This window comes from Xenopus tropicalis, chromosome 5 (genome assembly GCF_000004195.4).
Source record: "Xenopus tropicalis strain Nigerian chromosome 5, UCB_Xtro_10.0, whole genome shotgun sequence".
Classification (NCBI taxonomy): Eukaryota; Metazoa; Chordata; class Amphibia; order Anura; family Pipidae; genus Xenopus; species Xenopus tropicalis.
In genome coordinates, this window is record NC_030681.2 from 68155318 (window position 1) to 68181703 (window position 26386).

The following is a 26386-nucleotide window of genomic DNA, read 5'->3' on the forward strand; positions in this document are numbered from 1 at the left end:
ACTAGGCATTTCCCCATTCGCATAAAAACACAAGTATTTAAATGGTCTTTCCCCTGTCTCTTGTCCTATGTTCTGTTTGCAGTGACAGGCATGGCATCTGTCTGTAACGAGACACAGAGGAGATGTTAGCATGAATATTCATGCTGAGGTACACTACGTGTGTGTGAAACATAATGCTGAAGAACGCAGCTTCTCCTCTGGCTGAGTTTCCTTTTCCTCTTTGTGGAGAAGCCTCCCTCTGCTTTAACTTGTCTATTAAGTATGTAAAGAATGTATTTCACATACATAGGAAATTATTGTTTGCAAGTTTCATTATATTTGTCTGCACTAGGACAGGCATAAATAATTTCCCACTCTGCTCGCAGTCACTCATCAGATTTAATAAAACTATAAATAATTGCCATTATATGCTTTATTATTTCATGGCAATTAATAACATCAATACATTATATAACAATATTTAAACTATACTTGTCTATCCAGCAACTGGAAATACATTTCCTTGCAGCAACAACCTCATACAGGTATGGGACATGTTATCCAAAATGCTCAGGACCTGGGGTTAATGGAACATGAGCTCCTCCAGTAATTTGGATCACAGTAATTGAAGTTCAAAATTATTGAAACATTAAATAAACCCAACAGGATTATTTTGCCTTCAATAAGGATTAGTTATATCTTAGTTGTGATCAAGTACAAGGAGCTGTTAAATTACTAAAAAGAAAAAGGAAATAATATTTAAAATTTTGTATTATTTCATTAAAATTAAATCTATGGGAAAGTCAATGGCCTTCCCGTTATTTGGAACTTTCTGGAAAATGCACCCAACGCCTGTACACTGCATTCTAAATAACATGTGATACGCTTAGATGCTTAGATAATATAAGATGGTTGGTCTGTTACTTCTAAAAGTAATTATAATAACCACACAAAGATATCTTCAAATTTGTTTCTCTGAGATGTCAGAGTATGACACATACCGTAGTAACACAATACCCAGTATTCTAAATGCTTAAGCTACGGTCACACAACCCCAAACTGCAGCATTACTCAAATTTGGCCCAGAAGCAAATGAATCTTTTCCCCCTGTCCTTTGCAGGATGGAGTGGCTTACAAAAGGTTTTGATCTTTAAGGGCAGTGGTACACGGGGAGATTAGTCAACACCCCCCCCCCCCAACAAATCTTCTTTGTTGCGGTCGACTAATCCCTCCGCAATGCCATCCCACCAGCTAGAATGTAAATCGCCGTTTCCCGAAATTGTCTGCGGGCCATTGCAGCACCGCGTATGCCATCCCACTGGCGATTTACATTCTAGCCGGTGGGATGGCATTGCGGAGGGGATTAGTCGACCGCGACAAAGAAGATTTGTTGGGGGGGGGGGGGGTGACTAATCTCCCCGTGTACCACTGCCATAAATGCCTAATATCTTCTTGTTACACCAATTTTGTTTCAGAAACACAGAGCCAATGATCATATTAGATTCATTGTATCCAAGCAATACAGATCAGGGAATATGCTTAAAACTTGTGATAGAAAATGTGTTTCCTGTGAGCAACTTTTTAACTTCAGATATGCAGATTGTGGTATGGGTATAGGGTATGTCACAGTAACAGGGAAGTTCCCTTTAATTCTGCCTTTATCTCTCATTGGCATCTTTTATGGGCTTATTTAGCAATTTTCGAGTTTGTAAATTCGATTTTGTTTTTCTAAATTGAATAAACTAACAGCATATCGATTGCACAAACACTAAAAATAAGACTTATATCATAACGTAAAATCAAACTTGAACGTTAATATATTATCCCCTTTTTATAAACCCGCTTTGAGGAATATAGATCCTACATTAAAAGTACAATTAAGAGATTTATGAAGGGAGAATTAAAGGGAGATGTAAATATTATGAACAATGGTAATTGATTATATACCAAGATTAAGGACAGCTGGTAACAGGGAACAGCAGTTCCTACAGAACACTTTTGCACATACACACTTAATACCTTAAAACCACAGGAACTAAGGGTCAGATTTACTAAAACTTCATAATTTCTAATTTTTTTATTTTCAAACTCAGCGAAACTCGTTTTCCTGAATGTCTAATATTTACTAAAATAATTTGCACGGAAAAGTCGCTGTAAGAAAGGTCATAAAAACCTCAACTTTTTCGAATTGCCACCACGAAAATCCTGATTTTATTGAATTGTGGCTCCGTCAAATCAAAAAGTCGAGATTTTCAGACAAAACCCAGAGAAAGACAAAAGAAAAAACTTCAGAAAGGGAAGGGACCTTTGCAGTGTCGGACTGGCCCACCAGCATACCAGGAAAACTCCCGGTGGGTCCAGGAGTCAGTGGGCCCTCCTGCTCCTGACCATTTGGCCTGTTTCTTGGTCATTCCCTATTTCTGAAAGAGGAGAAATAGATATAAGGATAGATGCTAGCATGTAAATAAAAGAGACTTGGAGAATAAAGAGGTTGGGTGAGGAAAGGAGGAAAAATAGTTTGGAGAGTGGGCCTAGGGTTTAAGGTTTTCTGGCGGGCCCCTGTGGTCCCAGTCCAACACTGGACCTTTGCCATTGACTTCTACATGGATAGGATTTTTTATTGTGAGAGCTGTGTAATTTCCTCCCTCAACCAGTTGTGCTGGCTGATATATTATATAGCTTTACGAAGGGGCTGGATGGCTTTTTAGCAAGTGAAGGAATACAGGGTTATGAGAGATAGCTCTTAGTACAAGTTGATCCAGGGACTGGTCCGATTGCCATCTTGGAGTCAGGAAGGAATTTTTTCCCCCACGACGGCAAATTAGACAGGCTTCAGATGGGTTTTATAACTTCCTCTGAATCAACTAGCAGTTAGGCAGGTTATATATAGACATTAAGTTTGAACTTGATGGACGTGTGCCTTTTTTCAACCCAACTTACTATGTTACTATGAACTCAGCAAGTTTAATCTGGCGAGTTGTCAAATTTGGATTTTTAGCGATTTAGACATATAGTTAATCTCTGAAAAGTTGCAGCACTTTTCTCGAGTTCCCTGGATTTGCTGTTTTCTGTTGACTAAAAAAAATATTTCATTTTGTTGCTACCAATAATTATTATATCGTTAGTAAGCTATGTTATTCCTGAGGGTTACACAGCAATACTAACAAGCTTTGCATAGCAATTCATCTGCTCGGCAGCCTAAACCATCTATGTAGTCTAAGGAACAGTTTGCACAGTTTAAAGAGTATTGGAAATCAAGTTGCTTTTGACATTGTTAAATCAATGGAACACCAGGGCCCATTACAAGAAATCAAAACAAGTGCACATTAAACGGCCTTTATAACTGAGCTTTCTCAAGAGCCAATCTTAAAAAACACTTATAGGCTATTTAGAACCCTGCAAATTATTTGCAGACAGCACACAGCCAAATTCAAATATTCATTATTAGCTCTACAAAAATAATGTTCATTTGATTGCAGTCTCACTTAATTTTAATCTCTGTCTCTATTTTTAACTCTTTCTTTAAGAGACTTTAGAGATTCTTAATTAAAGGAGAATTTGAGAGAATACATCAAATCTTAGAAATGCTACATTTTATGGATAATTGATCACACCTGTTATGCTTTATAGCATTCGAATTGGAATTCTATTTGTCTATCCATGCAAATCTGCTGCCATAGAGACTAGCGGTATCTTTACATTACAGGGAACTAAGTTAATGCTACCTGATACGTTAAAAGATCAACGAGCACTGAATATAAATCTTTAATGGTTTTGTTACATATAAAATATATCCTATTTGGTACATTTTCTATTTATTTTCAAACAAACAAAGACTACATAGTTTATTATATACGCAGAGCACTCTTATCTTTATTTGATGCTGATCTGTACAAAAGGAATGTTCTGTGCATACGATAAACTATACTCTTGTTATTCATTTGGAGGTCCTTGGGCTGAATGCAGCAAAGACACTTGTCATATATCAATCCGTGTACATGATGTCATAGCTCATCACACTATTATTGGTACTGCTTATGAGGACACACATGTCTTTAGACAACAATTAAATTCTTAAAAGGGTTGTTCAACTTTAAATGAAATGACATAGACATAGATTTTCTAAAACAATTTGCAACAGGTTTTCATTTTTTCAGTTATCTTGTAGTTTTTCAGTTAATTAGCTTTTTGTTCAAAAGCTCTCTAGTTTGGCATTTCAGCAGTTACCTGGTTGCTAGAGTCTTATTTATTTTTGCAACCAGGCCATGGTTTCAATGAGATACTGCAATATGAAGAAAAATTGGGCTAAATAGCAAGATAAGGAATAAAAAGTAACAATAATAATAAAATTGTAAGCTCGCGTAGCAATAGTTTTTTTGCTTCCAGGGTCAGTGACCCCCAATTAAAAGCTGGAAAAAAAACCCACCCCTTTAAGTCCAATTCATTAGAAGTAAGACTAATGCCACACATAGCGTATTCTCAGCAAACTGAAAAATGCTTGCAGAGTATACACAGTATACACCCCTAGTCTTGAAAAAACATCTAGTTGTACCTGCACCAGGAAGCATTAAGTACACTCAGGTGCTGGCACACGTGGCCGATATCCACCAAAGAACCAGAGACTTTGCATTTTTGGTGGATATGGGCTACATGTGTCTGTACCCAGTGCTTCCAGGTGCAGGCAAAAGTAAGGGCACACTGAGTGTATGGTGTACATTTTCGAAAATATCACCATACCCTCCTACCTGTGCCTTCACCCGAATTAATGAAATACGCTCGGGTACAGGCACATGAAGCCAATATCCACTTAAGATGTGACGTCTTGCGTTTTTTGGCAGATATCGGCTACATGTGCCTGCACCCAAGCGTATTTCATTCATTTGTGTGCAGGCACAAGGTAGGCAAAAACTACAGTGCCGTGTGGCATCAGCCTAAGAGGATTTTACAGTAATGGGCGTATTCTTAGCAAGTGTTTTTCGTCTTGCTGAGAATACGTTATGTCTGGCATTAGCCTGATTAGTATAACAACTGCACATGTATTTTTAATCCTAGTTTTGTCTCTCAGAAGTAGTAGCAACACGATTCTGATCAATATTCCCTTTTTCAAACTACAGTCTGTGTAAATAAATAGAAAATAAACCATACTAAATATAGCATTGTTTTCCTTTAGTGCTAGACAAGGTATATCAAACTTTCCTTCAGCTGCTGTAGGGTAAGGAAAAAATGCCTATAACAGCAGCTGTAGGACTGTAAGTCTAATAATTATTGATTAGCAATAAATATCAATAGGGAAAATAGAAATGTATAAATTAAAATAAAGCAAATGAAGCAGCCAGACACTCAAAGTACAAAAAGAAAAAAAAAAAAAGAGAAAAAATGAGCATGGAGTGAATTCTGTTAGTAAAAAGAAGCATTTCCAAAAGCAAGTTGAGCTTAGCCACTTGCTCATTATATTACTTATTTCTTTAAGCCTGTTAAAAAAACAACAAACAAAAAAGCAGGAGAGAATGGAACCAAAAACACAACTTATACAAGGTTAATCAGGTGACGCATGCACAGATGTCAGGTAAAAGCATTAGTAATCATTAGGAGCAGTGTCTTTAGAATTCACTTATTAGAGGGTTGCTGTTATTCACATATAGTGGTACTTACATCCCTGTACAGCCAAATCTACAGCCCAAACCAAAGTCAGGTGTGAAAGAAAGCACAACAATGTCAGTGAGAACTAAGAACAAGGAAAATGTACAGTTTCTCTTCTTTTAAACACTGCCAATCAAGTACTTAAGCATGACATGCAGAGAAAGTCTTCACATACAAAAAGCAGAGTCCCAGAACATGCAATGGGGAGGGATGGCTGTGCAGCTGACTTACATCTATGTAATTTGCATTTATATAATCTGAAGAAGGGTCATCTTCCACTGGCTGCAAGATAACTCGGGAGTGATCATCTGAGGAGGAATAGTTAGAAAAGCCATTATAATCACTATTTAGTCTACAAAACTATGAATATAACAAAAAGGAGGACAACAAACTGCTACAGGTCACACTGAAGTAAATGGTAAGAAAATGAACTGAGAAAAAACACCCCAGCAACATCTTAATTATTGATAAGCCTGCCAAGCAGATATCTTTTAATCAATGTAGCATCCTGTCCGGCAAGCAGATTGCTTTAACCAATATAGTGCCTTTTGCATATGTGTATTTTCTATTTTCCAAGATCTTGAATGGCGAGAATTGAATTACCCAATAATGGGGGTCCTTTAAAAGGGGGCATGGAGTTTTCACTTTACATTGCTTGTTCCTGAAGAAGCATGGCAAGAACCATGTGGAACTACTTACTCAGTGGGCTTACTGGATGTCAGGCATCCCCTAGTGATTAAGATTGCTTACCTTATACCCTGGGATGTTGCTCCTACTAGCAGAAAACTGCCCCAGGCCGGGGTACATGCAGGCCATGGATCCACTTCCTTTCTTCTCCTTTCACTGTGATCCCGGGGCCCACACAAGGGCAGAGTTAAAAAGTCAACTGTTTTGTTAAAGTACTGCTTTTCATTTTACTGTGTATCTGCACCCGGTGTGAAGAAAAAATATGGAAGAGGATCGCTCGCCTGAATGTACCCTAGCCTGGTGCTTTTTTTTTTGCTAACAGGAGCACCAGCCGGGCACCCCCAGTGATTTGACATTTCGTTCTCATTTAAATACATTTGCTACACTATATTGAATTTTATCTCTTATATGATTGATTGGGCATTTGAATGTGTAGTTGATGCATCCCTCCTACATATTGGAAACCTGTTGAAGAGTTTGGTGTCCAAAATCAATGATTTACATAAAGCACTGTCACTTTAAATTGTAACATCCATCACTGATGGGGGTGATTCGTTAATATACAACACTATAATTTCCTCTTGTGTGCTTCCTTGTAGCTCGTCTACTAATGCATTTGGCTTTGGAGCCCAAACAGAGGGGAGGGGAAGAAGGAACCTGCAGATATTTATTTCGTTCATTTTGCTTTGGAAGACCACGTTAAGCACTGACTCTTTATTAATTTACCACATAATTAAAAGAGCTGCCCTAAAAATCATTGTATTAGTAGGGAGGGTAAGATCTTTAAATTAATAGATGGTGCACAAACTGTGCAAACTCTTCTGTGCACAAGCTGGTACACAAGTTTTATTGTGAAACATTTATACATTTTGCATTACATCATATTGGCTGGCTCAAAAACACTGTTCTACCCAACAAGCTATAAAATCATCATAGAGGTTTCAAGAACAAATTCAAAAACCTATACCAATAAGAAATGATTGTACAGATTCTGCTTTTCAGTTTACTTTTTGAGCCTGCCCCACAGTATATAGGTTTACTGGACCCTAAAAGAACCCAGAGGCAAAGTATATTTTTGCTGGCAACCATAATGGTATTAACCCAAACAAAAAGCTTGCATTTATTTGGATACTTTGGCAATAAGAACAAAAACTCTTATCTACATGCACTATTAAACCATTTTCATAGCCCTACAGCACAACCAGTTATTAAACAGGGAGTGACAAAGTATGCAGCAACTAAAACATGGGTACTAAATCTGGAAACAAAGATCTATTTCTAAACAAAATGAGGCGTCTTATCCTTCTGTTATGAGTCATGAGAGTTTGCCTGGTGTGCCCTACGTGCTGGAGAACTCTGCAAAGCTTGAGCTCTCAGCTGCTTAGACCACATCCCACAACGGTTACTTCTTAGTGCTAGATTTCTCGGTCTTTATCTACTGTCAGTTTTTTTTATCTTGTGTCAAATTCTATGTATTTTCTATTTTCTTTTTAAATTAGGAGAGTGAGTGGAACAATACAATGTGCAGCAGTTTTGTTTAATATTTGATATCACAGCTTCTATTTGAATAACAAACAAAAACTTGCAGATCCCTCTAAATTGAGCAGCATTATTTATATGCAAGGTACTACAGTACAATTGAGCAACTTGAAACAAATAATTTGACACTTACATGCAATAATATTCCCGTAGCGGTTCTTTGTCCTGTTTTGATCCTTTTTAGCAACATCCCATGAAGCAGATTGCCCTTCAAAAAAACTCTGAAACAGAAGAGACATATAACTCACACATTCTATGTAAAAATATGCTTTAATGTAAACAGCAAGACAAATGTCAATTTATAATGCTAAACATAAATGATAAAATATTTCATTTCTAATTTTCAAAGCCAACTGTAAACACACAAGCAAGCAAATACACTGTATAGTCTATACCAGTAATCTCCAACCATGGCTCATGAGCAACATGCTGCTCACCACTCCCTTTGATGGTGCTCCCAGTGACTTCAAAGCAGGTGTTTGTTTTTAAATTTCTGGCTTGAAGGCAATTTTTTGGGCATAATGACACAAGTTTACTGCAACAAAGGCTCCTGCAGGTTGGCAGTCCACGTGAATTAGTAAAAGTGCTTATTTGGCAATCTCCATGTCCATTTTCGTGCTTGTGTGGTTTACCAAACCTGCTACATTTGAATGTGCCTGACATGTAAAAAAGTTTGGGGACCCCTGGTTATACTGACTTAAATCCCTCTAGCTATTTCTGCTTTGGTCTTGACACTCTGTGCTTACTTCATACTCTTCTTTGAATCCATAACTGTCTGAGGTCTTCATCAGGTTGATATGCTGGAGTAAGTCTGCAACTCTGATAGCAGGGTGAAGCTGTCCTGTTTGGTAAGGAGATTCAGTGCCCTCACATAGGTATCGTGGAACATCTAGAAGACGGTTGGATTCTGCTGCTGCTGCTGTGTGATTTTCATCTGTGGATAACACAATGGTTAGCGCATATTATTACATTTCAGTGCAAAGTCAAAGAATATCATACAACAAAATACCACTGAGCATTCTGACTCCTCCACTTTTATTGACCGAAGGGGGAATTCTATAAATAAGTCTAAGTCACATGATTACCAGGGACTACATTTTTACAAAATGCAGAACATGAAATGTTCTTTCTTTTTACACGAAGAAAAGAAATGTACTTAATCATGTCAGTTACACTATCATTAGATTTTGTATGGCAAACAATTTATACATGTAAATTTATATATGTAAATTATCAGACAACACACACTGACCAAAAGATGTTTACAAACATGTAAATCATTAGATTTTTGTAAAAACGTTTTAACTTTTAACCACAACAATTAATTTGTGTCATGTTGACAAGTTAAACAATACAATACTGCCTCTTTTCCTGTATTTTATTATTTAGGGCAAGTAGAAATATATAACAGCTGGCAAAAGTAATGGGGGCAAGTAATGGGCATGTCAGCAAGACTTATGTGCTAAATTGCACAACAGCATGGATTTTCAACTCCAAAAATGCTAGTTCTGTGAGGCCTGCTAGAACATATGAAAAGCTGGAAGAGAAGTTTTCGACTTACCCGTTATTGGCACTATACCAGCGCAGCATGAAAGAGAAATGCCAAAACAATTGAGTGAAACCTATATAATCACCCTGTGTTTTGGAGCAGCTGGGGAATGATTAGTTCTGTTGCCCAAGAACTTGCGGGGATGGTTTAATGTAATAAAATAGAACAAGCATGCAATCTACAGTAACAGAAAGTACTAACACAAAACAGCATGTAGTCACAAAAGCAATAACAGCTTGTAACAGCGAGGGCTCGTAGTCATAAACAGGACAGTGTGACAGCCTGGGGATGTGAACTAGGTCACATAGCATTCGGCATGTACAGAACTGCCACATTGTACTGTGAGATCTGATCAACAGCATAACTAAAGGCCCATCAGCCCCTGGCCAAAATCTGGCTAAGGGCCACCTACTTGTTAACCACAAACATCCATACTACTCTTTGCAGATACTACCCAGATTTGTTAACATTGGCATACTAAAATGCACACTTAGCCTTATGCATAAATTACACCAGGGCATTTAAAGAGCAAAATATTGATTTTCCCACTAAATGTAAAGTTTTATTATATTTGTTACAAAAATGTAATTAGCAAAAATACAATAGGAGTCAACTTTATACCAATGTAGACTGATACCCCCAACCTCTTAGGTAATAATTGACACAGGTAAATGAACAGGCATGTACACATACTATCATTTCTTTACAGACCACACAGCAATATGTACACACACATACCTATACAGACCTAATATTCACATATAAACGGCGCTATACAGATCTTTACATTCATAATAAATCTTCATTTCATTCACTTGCAAAATACTGTGCGAATTATATGTGTCACAATACTATTCTATTTATCAATTTCATTTAGCATCAGCACCCAGGTAAGCTTTCTCTTTTAGTGTGCACCTAATTCAGACCCTTCTGGTAAAATTATATACCCAGGTGCACGGTAAAAACATAACACAACACATCATACAAAAAAGACCAGCAACACTGGGAGTTCTGTGCAAATCAAAAAAGTATATTTAGCATATATAGCATATATAATTTATATGCACATTTAAATATACTTTTTTGATTTGCACAGAAATCCCAATCTCTTTTTTGTATAATATATATATATATATATTTTATTTATTTATTTTTGTTTAAAATAAAGATGCACACCAGGAAAATTTTATCAAAAAAAGATACTCATTTTATCTGGATCCAAATCATCCAAAATGTGCTGAAAAAGTCACCCTTGGCTTATACTCGAGTCTGGTGCCATAATGGCTCACTCCCACCTTCTTTAATTTAATTTTATTTTTAAACCCCAAAAGTCTGTTTGCCCCTTTAGTTTGCTGTCCCACATTTTTTTTTTAATCTTTATGTCTGAACCCCTTCTCTCTATGCTCTACCCACAGGCATCCTTCTATAGACTCTGGCTGCAACTTTTTCACCTCCAGTTGCTTCATCTACCTTATTCACCTGTCCAATTCTACACTAGACATTGCACCTTATATTATATATATAGTTTTGAAGGATTTTAACTCTTTTTTTTTTAACTCGTGTTTCAGCTTGGTTGATGATTGAGCTAAGGGGGTTGTACTCTTAAGGTATCATTGTTGATACCATATTGTTTTTGTTGATACTTACAGAGCTACAGAGTTTATGTTTTTTCTTTGAAATAAATATTTAAAAACATATACCCCACTGTGGCCTCAATTAATGTAATTTTATTGGTATTTATTTTGATTACTGAAACTTAGCAGTAGCTGCTGCATTTCCCACCCTAAGCATATACTCGAGTCAAGAAGTTTTTCCAGTTTCTTAGGTAAATTTAGGTACCACGGCTTATATTCGGATCGGCTTATACTCGAGTATATACAGTATTTTTTTGATAAAATTTTCCTGGTGTGCATCAGCTTCTTCGTACATATTCATATTATCTCTCTGATTTGCACCCAGGTTGTAACCCCTATAAGTGTGTGCTGCCTCAGTCTCTCAGTCTTTTTCTATATATATATATATATATATATATATATATATATATATATATATATATATATATATATATATATATATATATATAGGAACATGGACAGCACTCCTAGGATTTAAAGAATTGTGAGCAAAATGTAAATGCAAAAAATAGGGAATAAACCTATCTAATTTTGCATTTACATTTTGCTCGCAATTCTTTAAATCCTAGGAGTGCTGTCCTTGTTCCAGTGCATTTTTTTTGTACTAGCACCCAGGTTTTGTTGCTGCAAATGGTGTGCACCCTATGGACTATGTTATATACACACACATACAGACCTAACACTTATATATATACAAATGTACTGAACAACTCTAGATATTACAGTTGCAGTAAGAAGCCTGTCTAAAATTATACATTTTTCTGTATTCATGGTGTTTAAAAGCCTTATGGAGTTAGGTATGCTTTTTTAAGGCTTTAAATTATGGAATATAGGGGTCCGGATGCCATCATGTTAATGTATTTTTGAGCCAATTTTAGCAGAATTAAAAAAACTTTTTACACAGTCAAATTCAACACATTTTTCCTTGGGTACGCACAAAGCACTGGAAATTTGTATAATAGCCATGAAATAGAAAAAGAACCCTAAATGATGAGCTTGTAAACACGTTTTTCTACACAGTTCTACTCAGTTTATTAGCAGCGTATTGCTCAGAAAAAGCTATTTAATTAAAGTTATTAGATATGCCTTAGAAAGGGAAAGACCTTATTGAACTTTAAGCTTTCTAGATATTGTGAACTACTGCTAACTACTAAACTTATTTAAGGGGCTTATAACTTTTGCATTAGAAGAGTGATGGTTTGGAATTACTGTATACTTAAAAATAAATGTTTATTTTAATCATTACCCCCCTTCCCTTCTCTTCCAAAGATTCTGCAATTGGCCTTTGAAGATAAAACCTTCTAATAAATGAGAAAAAATTATGAAGTATCTGCCATAAAGTCCTTTGGTCTGTTTTTTTCTGACAATATAGGTATTAGAAGAATGAGCACATACTGCAGGATTAAAAGCATTAGAAGGCTTTCAAAAGGAACCTTTAAAACAGTATGCCCATATTAAAACAATGCAATAGCAAAATTAAGTCCTGAAATATCATAAATAATATTCTGCTTTAATAATAGCTAACAGAGAATCTATGCTTGACTGAGCCTTAATCATTATGTGGCTTTAAGTATTTTACTTTTAGTGGGGTAATGCTTCTTTACATGTACACCTCAGATAACCAGTAAAGAGGACAGTGCAGCACTGGACAAGATTATGAATTACGTGCAAAGAGACAAGTCATGCAGGATCTATTGATGATGACAGTCTAGGTCCTCACCTAACACAGCAGTCGGCACAAGTGGATCATTGGGCACTGCAGGAAAACAAAGCTCATGAAGAGATACATTATCTCCAATTTTAGTGGATTGAATAAAGATGGGTATACAAACACTATACATCAATACCCAATATTTAGCTAAGCATACAAGAAACAAGACAGATTACAATATAAATACATGACAGAGCTACATGAGCGTCAAATCAGCCTCAAGCATAAGAACTGAACAATACTGAACATGTGTGAGTTAGTAGGTTCTGGGCAAAACACCATAACTTGCCCAGCAATGTTTTTCTGTATTAACATAATAAGCACCTGCTAAAGAGTTTAACACACAATATTGATTATGCAAACCTACTAACATTTCTAAGACACAAATGAATGCGAGTGCTTTGTAGATGATTGTTGAAATCATGCAATATGTGGCGATCAATGTGGCATTCTAAAAAGCTTCTGTGACAGATGAGTGTTGCAGTCGATCCATGACAATTAGGTCAGCCAATCACAGCAGTCTTGCCAGGGGTGCATGAAGAGAGCCACCAAAACGTTAGAATAGCTACACTGTTTACCAGGGTCACAAATAGCTCTCTAGCTTAGCATTCTTATTACAATTATATAAGTAATGAAAAAAATTACTATCCAGATTTGTTAATACTGGCATACTTAAAATGCACATTTAGCCTTCTACATGAATTACACCAGGGCATTTAAAGAGCAAAATATTGATTTTTCCACTAAATATAAAGCTTTATTATATTTGTTACACAAATGTTTATTAGCAATAATACAAGTAGTTGACTTTATACCAATGATGATATATATTATTACAACTATATAAGTAATGAATAAATTCGACAGCAATACATACTTCAACCTATTGTAAAAACTGATTGAAAATATAAAAGTGTGGATTCTGGGTTTCTTCTAAGCATTTATTCTATCATAAGCAAATGTATAAAGTGAAATTATTTATTTTGGCATTGTTAAACTAGTTAGGCCTTCTTTATCCTGAGCTATTACAAAACACAAATATTTGAAGCCTAACAGTGATGAGTAAGAAAGATATCGTTTGGTATTGAAAAGGGGAAAATGATTTAAAAAAAAAAAATGTGTGATTAGAGTTACAAAGAGCACAACCTATTTAGGTACACTTACATCTTGGGCTGAAATTGTGGGAGTCCATGTAGGTGATAGACAGTGGATCCTCAGCATGCAGAGTACTTTGGTCAGCATAACTTCTATCCATAGCATTAACCATATGAGTCATCTCTTGGCGTGTGTTTCCCATGGCATCTTTTCGTTTCTTCGCCAATTTGCTGTAAGGCAAAGTCAGTTTATTTAAATGAAACTACATGATGCTGTAATGAGGGTTAGTAATTTCATAACATTGATGTATAGTAATTTAAGTTGAAAAAAGAAAACTTGAATTGAATACCAGTTTGTCAATAGGAACCACGGGGGCTATTTGATTCATCTAGATTTCTCCCTCCTCTACACTAAAATATTTGAGACAGTTATATATCATCAGCCCCACTGAGACAGTTGACACAGCCCCAGAAAAACAAGCACGCACAAAAGATGAAAATATAGGCAAATAGTAGTAATGGAATCAAAAGGAACCTTTAAAACTCATAACCCCACCCCCTTGTAAAAAGCAACCGTTAAGGCATCATTAGAGGAGACATAATGATGATGGAATGATGAATAAAGAATATAAATGTAAATTTATTATAACAATAAAAATCTTGCCTCACAATTAATCTGCATTTCAGATATCGGGGTCAATCAAGTAGTATTAACAAAACAAGACCCGGTGCAAAATTAAGCAAGGTTATTTTGGTCTACAATATAGCAAAAGCTCTGCAATCAAGCTCATCTTCTAAATACTACAAAAAAAAAAGGTTTAAACCTGTATATAACTAAAGTGCTCTCAAACCATTAAATAATTAACTCACAGAGACAGAGAGCATTACACTTCAACATACAGTAGCGGATAGTTATCAAATTGCTCTTCTATTTGGCAGACAGGAACTACAGTTCAGGGTAAGGATTAATGGGTTCTTTCACACGGACATTTAGTACGCAGCAATATGAATAACTGACTCTTCCAAGGACAGCCAAATGTGAATACTACAGCACTGCAAATGGGAGGGGAGTTCAATAAGTCCCCAGACATGAAGGCATAACATTTTAGTATGTGTATATAAGTGTGTATATATATATACAGTGGTGTGAAAAACTATTTGCCCCCTTCCTGATTTCTTATTCTTTTGCATGTTTGTCACACTTAAATGTTTCTGCTCATCAAAAACCGTTAACTATTAGTCAAAGATAACATAATTGAACACAAAATGCAGTTTTTAAATGAAGGTTTACGTTATTAAGGGAGAAAAAAAACTCCAAATCTACATGGCCCTGTGTGAAAAAGTGATTGCCCCCCTTGTTAAAAAATAACTTAACTGTGGTTTATCAATTTCAATTTTCAATTTCAATATCAATTTCTGTAGTCACCCCCAGGCCTGATTACTGCCACACCTGTTTCAATCAAGAAATCACTTAAATAGGAGCTACCTGACACAGAGAAGTAGACCAAAAGCACCTCAAAAGCTAGACATCATGCCAAGATCCAAAGAAATTCAGGAACAAATGAGAACAAACGTAATTGAGATCTATCAGTCTGGTAAAGTTTATAAAGCCATTTCTAAAGCTTTGGGACTCCAGCGAACCAAAGTGAGAGCCATTATCCACAAATGGCAAAAACATGGAACAGTGGCCGACCAAAATTACCCCAAGAGCACAGAGACAACTCATCCGAGAGGCCACAAAAGACCCCAGGACAACATCTAAAGAACTGCAGGCCTCAATTGCCTCAATTAAGGTCAGTGTTCACGACTCCACCATAAGAAAGAGACTGGGCAAAAACGGCCTGCGTGGCAGATTTCCAAGGCGCAAACCACTTTTAAGCAAAAAGAACATTATGGCTCATCTCAGTTTTGCTAAAAAACATCTCAATGATTGCCAAGACTTTTGGGAAAATACCTTGTGGACCGACGAGACAAAAGTTGAACTTTTTGGAAGGTGCGTGTCCCGTTACATCTGGCGTAAAAGTAACACAGCATTTCAGAAAATGAACATCATACCAACAGTAAAATATGGTGCTGGTAGTGTGATGGTCTGGGGTTGTTTTGCTGCTTCAGGACCTGGAAGGCTTGCTGTGATGGATGGAACCATGAATTCTACTGTCTACCAAAAAATCCTGAAGGAGAATGTCCAGCCATCTGTTCGTCAACTCAAGCTGAAGCGATCTTGGGTGCTGCAGCAGGACAATGACCCAAAACACACCAGCAAATCCACCTCTGAATGGCTGAAGAAAAACAAAATGAAGACTTTGGAGTGGCCTAGTCAAAGTCCTGACCTGAATCCTATTGAGATGTTGTGGCATGACCTTAAAAAGGCGGTTCATGCTAGAAAACCTCAAATAAAGCTGAATTACAACAATTCTGCAAAGACGAGTGGGCCAAAATTCCTCCAGAGCGCTGTAAAAGACTCGTTGCAAGTTATCGCAAACGCTTGATTGCAGTTATTGCTGCTAAGGGTGGCCCAACCAGTTATTAGGTTCAGGGGGCAATTACTTTTTCACACAGGGCCATGTAGGTTTCGATTTTTTTTCTCCCTAAATAATAAAAACCCTCATTTAAAAACTGCATTTTGTGTTTACTTGTGTTATCTTTGACTAATAGTTAAATGTGTTTGATGATCAGAAATATTTTGTGTGACAAACATGCAAAAGAATAAGAAATCAGGAAGGGGGCAAATAGTTTTTCACACCACTGTATATATATAGCGAACCCAGGGTGGCACTCTGCTTCAGCTCTTAGCTCGGGTGCAAGGTAAATGACTTAAATATCCAAAAAAGACCAGCAACACCGAGTTATGTTCCAAAAACAATCAATTGTGTATTAAAAACGCATGAACAGCCAACGTTACGTTTCGGTCCCCATCGGGGCCTTGAGAAAGGTCCCGATGGGGACCGAAACGTAACGAAACGTAACGTTGGCTGTTCATGCGTTTTTATATATATATATATATATAAACAGCTCGAGATCAGGCACTCACGTATCAAAAAGGGTAACAAGTGCCTGGGTGCAGACCGTCAGAGATACAATACAGCAAATATAATCCGCACTCACAGGACTTAAGAAAACAAAATATATTTTATTTGGCAAGCGACTAAGTCGCTTGCCAAATAAAATATATTTTGTTTTCTTAAGTCCTGTGAGTGCGGATTATATTTGCTGTATTATATATATATATATATATATATATATATATAAAATTCTTTTTTTTTTCCCTTTACTGAAAATAACCAAGGTTCTTTTGTATTGATTCACACAATACTGTGTACGGATATTTTCTACTTAAAAATCATGAACCTTATAAATCAACAAAATGTTAGGGACAAGGACAGGAACTGTAATGCCTCCAGGAATCTTTATAGCTGTTGCTGCAAAAGTCATTAGTTAAACTATGAAATGAAAATGAAAGGCACAATGCTAGAAACGCCTTCTGGTGGGAAAAAAATAAATAGCAGAACCATAAAACAGCCAAAGCAAATTCCAGAGGGAGGGGCCGAGTGGGTTACAGGAGGAGAAGGAAATCTAAGTGATTAAGGAGATGTTGCAGCCTTACTATTAACCTCTGAACAACCAGTGTGGCAGGTATTGAAAGATTTTAAAGAGGCTGTTCACTGATTAAATTTTTGTGTGTGGGGTTTACATGTCCTTTAAAGTGGATACTATTTAAAATAGCAATGCTGTATTTTCAAGCTTTTTGGATAACAGATGTTAAAATAACAATACTGTATAAATGAGATGTTTGTTGGACAGCTAAATCATGACCCAATATGGTAATGGCCACACATGTAGAGCATCTGATGTCAAATTGTATAGCCAGCTTTAAAGGGGTAGTACATCTTTAAATTAACTTTTATTAGTAAGTAGAAAGTGCTATTTTGAGACAATTTGCAATTGGTCTTCATATTTTTATTTGTGGTTTTTACATTTGGCTGCTAGGGTCTAATTTAACCTAGCAACCAGGCAGTGGATTGAAAGAGAGACAGGAATATAAACAGAGAAGGGCCTAAATAGAAAGATAAGTAATAAAAAGTAACAATAACAATAAAATTGTAGCCTCGCAGTTTTTTGGCTGCTAGGGTCAGTGACCCCCATTTGAAAGTTGGAAAGAGTCAGAAGGCGGCAAATAATTCAAAAATCATAAAAAAAGAGCAAATATAAAGTTGCTAGGAATAGGCCATTCTATGACATACTAAAAGTTAACCTGAAGGTGAACCACCCCTTTAAGGACATATGCCAGCCCCAATTTCCCAGCTTGCTGCTTGTTATCGGAATTGCTAGAGGGCAGTCACCTGATTAACTACTCAAATGACGGGCTGAAGCCTCTCGGAAAACTACAGTCAGCAAGAAATTTGAGCGAGCATCTATCCCATTGTTAATAAGTGACACAAGGTATATGAGGCTGTTTTGGACATCTTTTAATCAACAAATCAGTGAAGTAATGTCCTCAATATATGATGATAGCCTAAGGCAAAGCCTGCATGTTAAAAAGCATGTTACACCGATATCAACAGGTTATAAACTGCATCAGGTGACTAAACTGCGGCAAACCAAATGTGGGTTAGTATTTTTCATTTACTGCATTTCTGTGTAATGACTATAAAATGTTCTGTTAAAAAGAATTAAAAGGTAATATTAACGTGATATTCTGAGACAATTTGCAATCATTCATCGTTTTTTATTATTTGTAGATTTTTAAATATTTCAATATTTGTTTAGCAGCTCTCCAGTTTCAATTTCAGAAGCTATGTTGTTGCTAGGATCCAAATTACCTTAGTAACTAGGGAGTGGTTTGAACAAGAGAGTGGAATATGAATAGAACAGGACCTAAATAGACTGATTAGTTGGCCAAAAGAGAAAGTATAGAAAGAGAAAAATAATAGATATAAGGAGGCTCCTTAACAGAAAGAGGTAAGGGAAAAGGTGATACTCAATTTTAGAAGACAATAAGAGCAAGTTAAAAGGAAAGCCAGGATAGGGCAGTGTCAGAAAAATCAAGAAAAATAAGGCACTGGAGGAATAGAGTAATCAACAACGTGAAACATTTAAATTGGAAGGGGAACAGGATCTGGCAAATTTTAATTAAGAGGGAAAGATTAAATAAAATCAGGGGACTTAAATTAAACAGAGAGTGGGATTGTGGAGATACCTGGGAGGAATAAGACAGGAGAGGGCAGGTAATCCGATGCCAATGTTACTGGTTATAGTTGGGGCATACCCACAAGTTGAATTCTCACATTTTCAGAGCATGCCACAACAATAAAACTAATGACATCCATTATATAAATACAGTAGACTTTGTCTTCTCAATTTATTTTCATTATTTAATTATACAGTGCAGATGTCTTAACACAATGCCTTACAGAGATAGGACATTTTTTGCATCAGCCCATAGGGCTCTGGCACACGGGAGACTAGTCGCCCGCCACAAATCTCCCTTGTCACGGGCAACTAATCTCCCCGAAACGTGCTGTAGTTGCCTTGAGAGGAAACTTCCGAGATTTTGGGGAAATCACGGTGCGGCGTATGCCATCCCACCGGCGATTTACATTCTCACTGGTGGGATGGCATTTCGGGGGGGGACAAGGGAGATTTGTTGCGGGCGACTAATCTCCCGTGTGCCAGAGCCCTTACCCCAGTGAAACTTTAAGGGCTCTGGAACACGGGGAGAATAACCCTAACACTCTAAAAACTTTACCCTATCCCATAAATAAAGGTCAGTTTAATCAAACCAACCAATATATTTTTTGAAAAGACAGCCCCAAATTCTGGACCCATTAAAGGGTTAGGTAAGTGTGAATTTTGGTGGATTGGAGGCACAGCGGCCAGGTGGATCAGGGACACTGCCCCACTTTTTAAATGTTAAGAGGTATGGATCTCCAATTTGTGTAAAGCTGGCCATGCATGAAAAGATGTATTTGTTTATCTAAGGTGCTAAAAGAGCAGCTGTTTGTACTAGTGTCTGGCACAAATGTGGCAGTTCAGGAAAATTACACTGTCCCAATACCCTCTACAAAAGCAGAAAACTGCAAGTTCGAAAAGGGCTACATTTTATTTAATGCCTTTCTAAGTTTGCAAAGTTCATAGCAAATTTAAGCAGACATAGGAACCTCTGGGGTTTCAAAGCCTAACTGTCTTTTTATTACTTTTTACCTTAAGGTATCATATACTTTAATTACATAAGATTATAGTAGGGATCTTCAGCTTACATCTCACCAGCTGTTGAACTACAATTCCCTGCAGGGATGTGAGGAGTTGCCGAATAGAAACCAGAGGGAAACTACTAAACTCCTTATCCTTGGGCTATGGAAATAATTTTTGGCTCTTAATATTTTAAAATTCAAAATAATTTTGTGCCTTAAGAGTTCCACAAACTAAAAATACAATTTGTTTGTTCAGCACTGAAACAGCTCAAAAAGAGCACACCAACATTGCAGTCACCATAAAATTATTCTGTGTGCCACACCATTTCATCTATCCTCAAATGCTTGTGCTAGCAACGATGGTTACAGAGAAATTTACTCCATGCTAAACACAGGGATGTTGACAGCTCTATGCAGGCTAAAAAGCACTAAACAAATGTGGTGTTCACACAAACAGTATCTTTTTGCGAACCGATCTACGCCCCCACCTTCTACCCTATTGCCTAGAATTATTTCTTCTGCAACTTTATGTTATCCTTTATGTTAGGTTAGGCGACTCAAATATCCCACTAATGTATCAGGCATTCTCAAAGTAGTAACAGACAGCAAGCACAAAGGATTTCTGGAAAGAGATGGAGTGGTATGCAATGTTAAATCAATACACTTCAGTTCTGTTTACAACTGCTGTTAGGTATTAGATTGCAATACATGGGAACTAGGTAACTACTGTAACAATTAGACAAAAATGAATAATTGTAGGAGAAAAATCATAAACCAAAATCAATCTACTGTACATTGCAAACTATTTAGCTGACCTGGCTGGGATCGTATTTGTCCTCCTTAGGAGTTCCTAGTAAGCCCCACACTTTTAGATTGTGAGAGCAGTAGGTATGAGACAGTTTGGCTTAACTCAAAACAGGCTACATGTATATGAACAAAAACACTGGTAGATATATGTTAGATAAAATTGCAATAATATCAATTACAGTGTAACTGGCATTTAGGTTTGGCTTCCCAAACCTTACCCATTAGGTAGCATCAGACCACGTCCCTTCAAAGAAAAATAAATGCAATATAAATCCTACATGTAACTAGCTTAACATTTCCTTAATGCATACATACTTCAAGACAAAGGCTTTCAGAAATAAACCAAGTACTTATAGAAAAGGTGTCAAATGTATATATGCTTTTACTTATTTCCAGCAGTAGTAATAATATTTACTGCTAAAAGTCTATAAGTTACTCAGGATGCCTTATTTTATAAAAATATAAACTATTTTAAAATGATCTAGACACATAATTATGCCATTATAATATTGCAGTATTAACTATCTTCTGCCACCATCTTCTTGCACCTGCTAAATAAAATGGAAAACCTTAGACATATGCATGCCAGTAAGATGGTCCTTTCATAAGATAATCAAGCCCACTAACATTTATATCCCCACCATCACATAAACCCTTGCACAGAATGAGCAATCTGTTCCAATAGAAAAAAAGATTTGTGACACCACATTTAGGATCATTTTCTAAAACCAAGTGCTCCTGTACACCAGTTTCCCTTAACACTTGTATGATGATACCCTTAGCACCAGTATGGAGTGATTCATTTGTAAACATGGAACCCTTTACATAGACATAACAAAGGAACAAAAACAGGTTAGCAGCTTGTGGTAAATGTAATGCAACATCCCTCTAAGAATAGTACATGGATTAAATTTTGCACTTCTATTAAAATTTAGTGTACATTTTAGTTCCAAAGCAGCAGGTTAAAGGCTACGCATAAGGCAGAGAGCCTGGGACTGCCTATGCAACACATGAACTTAGTTGTTCAAAGCAATCAGTCAAGAATGCCCTAGCTGCTTGGTGTAATGGCAGGGGCCGGTTCAGTTCAAAGTCTGGAAATTATTCCCTACTTATTTTTAAAGGGATACTGCATTTTAGTTAGTTGTTAAAAATAAAAAAAAAAATAAAACAGATGGCCAATTTCTACTTACAGGTAGTAGGAGTAAGAATAGTAGCTCCTCCTGGCAAGCAAATCACAGACAGTGGGGAAAAAGAAGCAATGGTGAATGAAAAAGCATGAACCATCCACATTCAACAAAGCAGCACAAGAAACAAAATGTGAAATAAATAAAATGGGCATTTAAAATAAAGCTCATAAAATTATCCTTGTGGCACTTGTTAGCATTTAAATGTTCTCATGCACTAAATATATGTTGCCATGCATATCAACAGAAAATACATGTTAGCTGCAAAATAATGTGTATACATAAATAAAATGGCTTTTTGAAAAGCGATCATTGTGTAAATTACATGCTGACATTAAAGCTATTGCAAAGAAAAAAAGGAAACACAAAATGAACAATTAAATGGTTTTGTAGTTCAAGCATACAGTTTAACCCTTTTTACTTCTGGTTGTCACAAGAACACGGACATTTATTAATCAATCAAAGCTTTGGTGCACATGTTTGTTGGGAAAAATCACCTAAACTGTCTAAGACTTCTGGGAGAAAGTATCTCATAGGCACTATATGGACAGCCCTGAGTTCACTCATAAAGGGAACCTTTAAAGAAGCAGACTACAGCATTAATGGAAAGCCAAAATAATGACAGTTTTATAACATCAGGGCTGCACAATGCTCTGTAACCTCTCTAAAGTAAAAAGACATTTTAAGTACTTGGATTATGAGTGACAGATCATGTTACCCTTGTGTGCCACAAATAAGCAAGCAAACATCATTCCATAATGTCATCGCAAAAAAAAAAAAAAAAGACAGACCCCTAATGCTTAACTCAAATGTGCAGTATAAGAATCTCAGCAGTGTGCAGCAGTGTAATATGTGGGTCCTACTGTAGTGTGTAGTACAATACAGACCAGAGTCTGAATGCTATGCTAAGCCAGGTGTTACACAGAGAATAAATAGTTTCAAGTCAACAATGTCATCAAAAGGAGCAGACTAACTTTACCAACACACTGCCACCAAATCAAGGATCATGACCTCAAGGAAACATTAGTCTGGATAAAGGTATATACTCACACAGATATACATATATATATATGTATCTGTATGTACATATATATATATATATATATTATATAGATATAAAATATTTTCAGAGCGGTACACCCCCTAAAAGAATTTGCAACCTCATTATTGTAGACACATTGTACGGAATAAGCTGAACTTTTGGTCCTCACTAAGGTCCCAGCGAGGACAGAAACTGAATTATTCTATACAACGTTGTTAAAATAAAGTTGTTAATATTTTTAGAGGGTGTGCCGGTCTGAAAATAATTTTTGTATATCCAATTTGGCTGTGCACCCTGTTATAAATTATTTTTCTGCATTACAGTGCAAAAAAAGAAAAAAAAAAGAAATTGGGAGCAACACAAGGATCACATGAATGGAGATGCTAACCAAGGAGAAATTAAAATACCATACTATAAATTTAAATGCAACAATAGGCATAAATCACTGCAAAATACAAATAAGGTTGAATATACAGTGTGAATGGGGCAGTTTACACCTGTATACACTCACTCCCCCTCCCCCCATATAAGCAGGGTAATTTGATCAAAGGGAGATAATGAGCATGGTATAAATAAACCCCTCCCATCCATAAGCTGCAGCCTTTGGAATAAGGACAGGTTATTATAAAGAAAGTTTATGTATAGACTGGTAATTTGTTTTAACACATTCTCTTCTGCAAACTCAAGACATAAAAAACATATATATTTCTTAATTAAAAGAATATGTTTAGAAAAAGCCCTATGTACTGATCTCATGTTGAAGAAAAGTGTATACTTTGGCTCATTATTTTCAAGTTTATTTGTGTGAGTTCAATGTTTCTGAATAACACTAAATGGCACAGATAGCTTGGGGAGTGGGCCCCAAAGCAAAGAGTTTCTCAGTATTGCAGGAAGTGCATTTTGACCACCTGGGTTTTAGTGTTTACTGCTATCAATTATAACTACTACTGCCATGGTGAATGGAAGTGTATTATTTCATTAATCAGTTGAAATTTTTCTAAGATGACCTCAAAGGTTCCTTGCCTTTAGCTTTCAAATGAAAAAAAGCACTGAAAGCATAATGCTTTATTAAAGATGTTTGTCAGTGAAGGGGTTGTTAGGTAGCTAATTGGTCATTAGTAATATTTCAAATCATATCTTGTACACTGAGCATAGAAAGCAAAGTGTAGTGGCTAATGTCACAAACACTGGAAATTGTTCTTTATACTCCAAGTATAAATTAGCTGTCCTCAAAATATTGCAGCTTAAGCAACACAAGTCACCCTAATCATGAACACTGCAGCTTTTCCATTTTAAAATGCACAGTAGCTAAACAATAAAAGCTTGTTCCCAAATGCCTGAATATCTTGAAGAATATGGATTGCCTTATGTAAACACTACATGCAACAATCCCCCAACAATTAGGGGAAAATGCTGAAGTAGATAGGGATTTGGATTTAATGTGGAAATGGAAAAAATGGATGCTGACTTGGCATTTTAAGGTACCAAACTCGCCCAGTGACATTAATCAAAATACATTAACCAAAAGTCATACTATATCAAACATCACATTTTGTAGAAATTTTGAACTGTTCTATTCCTGCCTAAAGAATAGAACAGTTCCTCGGCTGTAACTGGTGTACGGTGGTACTGAAACTATCTACCAGCATCAGGAAACAAAAGCAGTGTTATAGCAGCAGTAGATTTTGAATGAAGCATATCTTTGAGAAAAAAAATATAGACAGACATATAGATTTTCTTAAGAGGTGATAAAATACTTTTGTTTATTAAATATTATGTGTATAGGATAGTATTTAAAATTAAGGCTATAGCTAAAATACATACTTGCTTGTTGGTTTGTGATATTCACAAAATAAAAAATGTTTACTAAACGTAGCTAAAAATAATTTTTCTGAAAGCCAATAAGCTTCCACAGACTGGGAGACTGCTTGAAACTTACTGATGTGGAGATTTATTTATTCAGTGGCAACAATTTCTAGCCTGTTACAAGTACCAGTTAATAATCTCAGTACACAAAAGCATACAGCTTGTACCTGTAGGGGTATAATTTCCCTTTAAGGTAACTTTTGTCATAGCAAGGTAACTACCTAAAGCTGCAGGGATATAGTTGCTTTTTGCTTCATCTATGAGATAACATAGTGGTGTAAACCAATAAATCTTTAATATCTGTTTATCTACTTAAAACAGCAGTTTTCAGGCCCTAGTCTGGAATGCTAAGGCTAATTTCAGATGAAGCAATTTAGTTGCCAACGATAAAACCTCCACAGCGTATATGTCAATGACTGAACAATTAAGAGGCCGTTTCATTATTAACTAGCTTATCTTTACTGTACAAGCAAAGGGCTGTATTTTTCTGGTGGAGAAATGTATACATCTGTAACAGTTGTCAAAAATAATTTCATACTTGGCACAGCAATAGCATAATAAAAAATACACATGTATGGATGTGAATATTCAGATGTATTGTTTCTAGTCAATGACAGCATCTATAGCTTTGGCAATCAAGGTGAATAGATAGTGCCCACCACTATAAATATACCCAAGAGCCATGTTGAGCAACTGAGACAAAGGGGTTCTTGCAAATGCATTTAAATGTAGTGGCAAATATGGGTGGCTACATTTTAGAAAGCAAATACTTTGCTATATCTCCACATGTAACTGGTCAAGCACAAAACAATGGGGGATTCAATACTTATTTGTTGGTCTGCAGAACAGGCACACAACTGAGTGTGTACAAAGCACTACTGAACATGTCACAGCACACCCCTTTGGCGCCAGGAGAGTTTTACCATTGATGCCATTTATGTTCAGTTTCACTATGCATGAGTAACTAATGGTTCACAGAGAAAGCACTATTAAAATAAGGGGGAGGTTAAAAAATGAAATACAAAAATATAAAAGCACATGGATAGCTAGGTGGCACACAACACTGGAAGCATACCTAAGGCTTCTAATGCAGAAGTTCCTTCTCCATGTAATATACCTCCAGGGGTAAATGTAAGATTGTAATTGTAAAAAGGCAATTGTTAATCAGTCCAGCATAATATTACCATAAAAACATGCACTAAATTACATTTCTCTTTAGACATGATCCGTATAATTTCAGGTTAGAGACTTTTTGACATATTACGAAAAAGAGAAACCTTAATACAAGAGTACAGACATTTGGAGAGGTAAACAAACCTGTAATTTTAACATGGTAAATCAATAAGGATGTGTCAAACTAAACAGAGACCTTATGATCTACAAAGCAATTTACCCTGCTTGCATTGTCTCCAGTGGCTAAAAGAAGATGTAACATTACACCATGAATGGCACTAGGTGGCACT

General features: G+C 36.3%; 1 protein-coding gene across 20 annotated transcripts in view; it reads right to left on the minus strand.

Moving 5' to 3' along the window:
• ptprk (protein tyrosine phosphatase receptor type K) overlaps positions 1–26386 on the minus strand; it is a 272356-nt gene that overhangs the window by 24440 nt on the left and 221530 nt on the right. For 4 of the 20 annotated variants that reach the window (XM_031902312.1, XM_031902317.1, XM_031902314.1 and 1 more), the window contains exons 15-23: positions 25999–26040; positions 22022–22051; positions 13904–14064; positions 12749–12784; positions 9407–9418; positions 8592–8779; positions 7979–8066; positions 5851–5927; positions 5632–5649 (exon numbers count right to left, since the gene is read on the minus strand). In XM_031902312.1, coding sequence (XP_031758172.1) covers positions 5632–5649; positions 5851–5927; positions 7979–8066; positions 8592–8779; positions 9407–9418; positions 12749–12784; positions 13904–14064; positions 22022–22051; positions 25999–26040 — 652 coding nt within the window. The remainder of the gene's footprint in view (positions 1–5631; positions 5650–5850; positions 5928–7978; positions 8067–8591; positions 8780–9406; positions 9419–12748; positions 12785–13903; positions 14065–22021; positions 22052–25998; positions 26041–26386) is intronic. The other 16 variants (XM_031902316.1, XM_031902320.1, XM_031902322.1 and 13 more) reach the window with 12 other exon arrangements.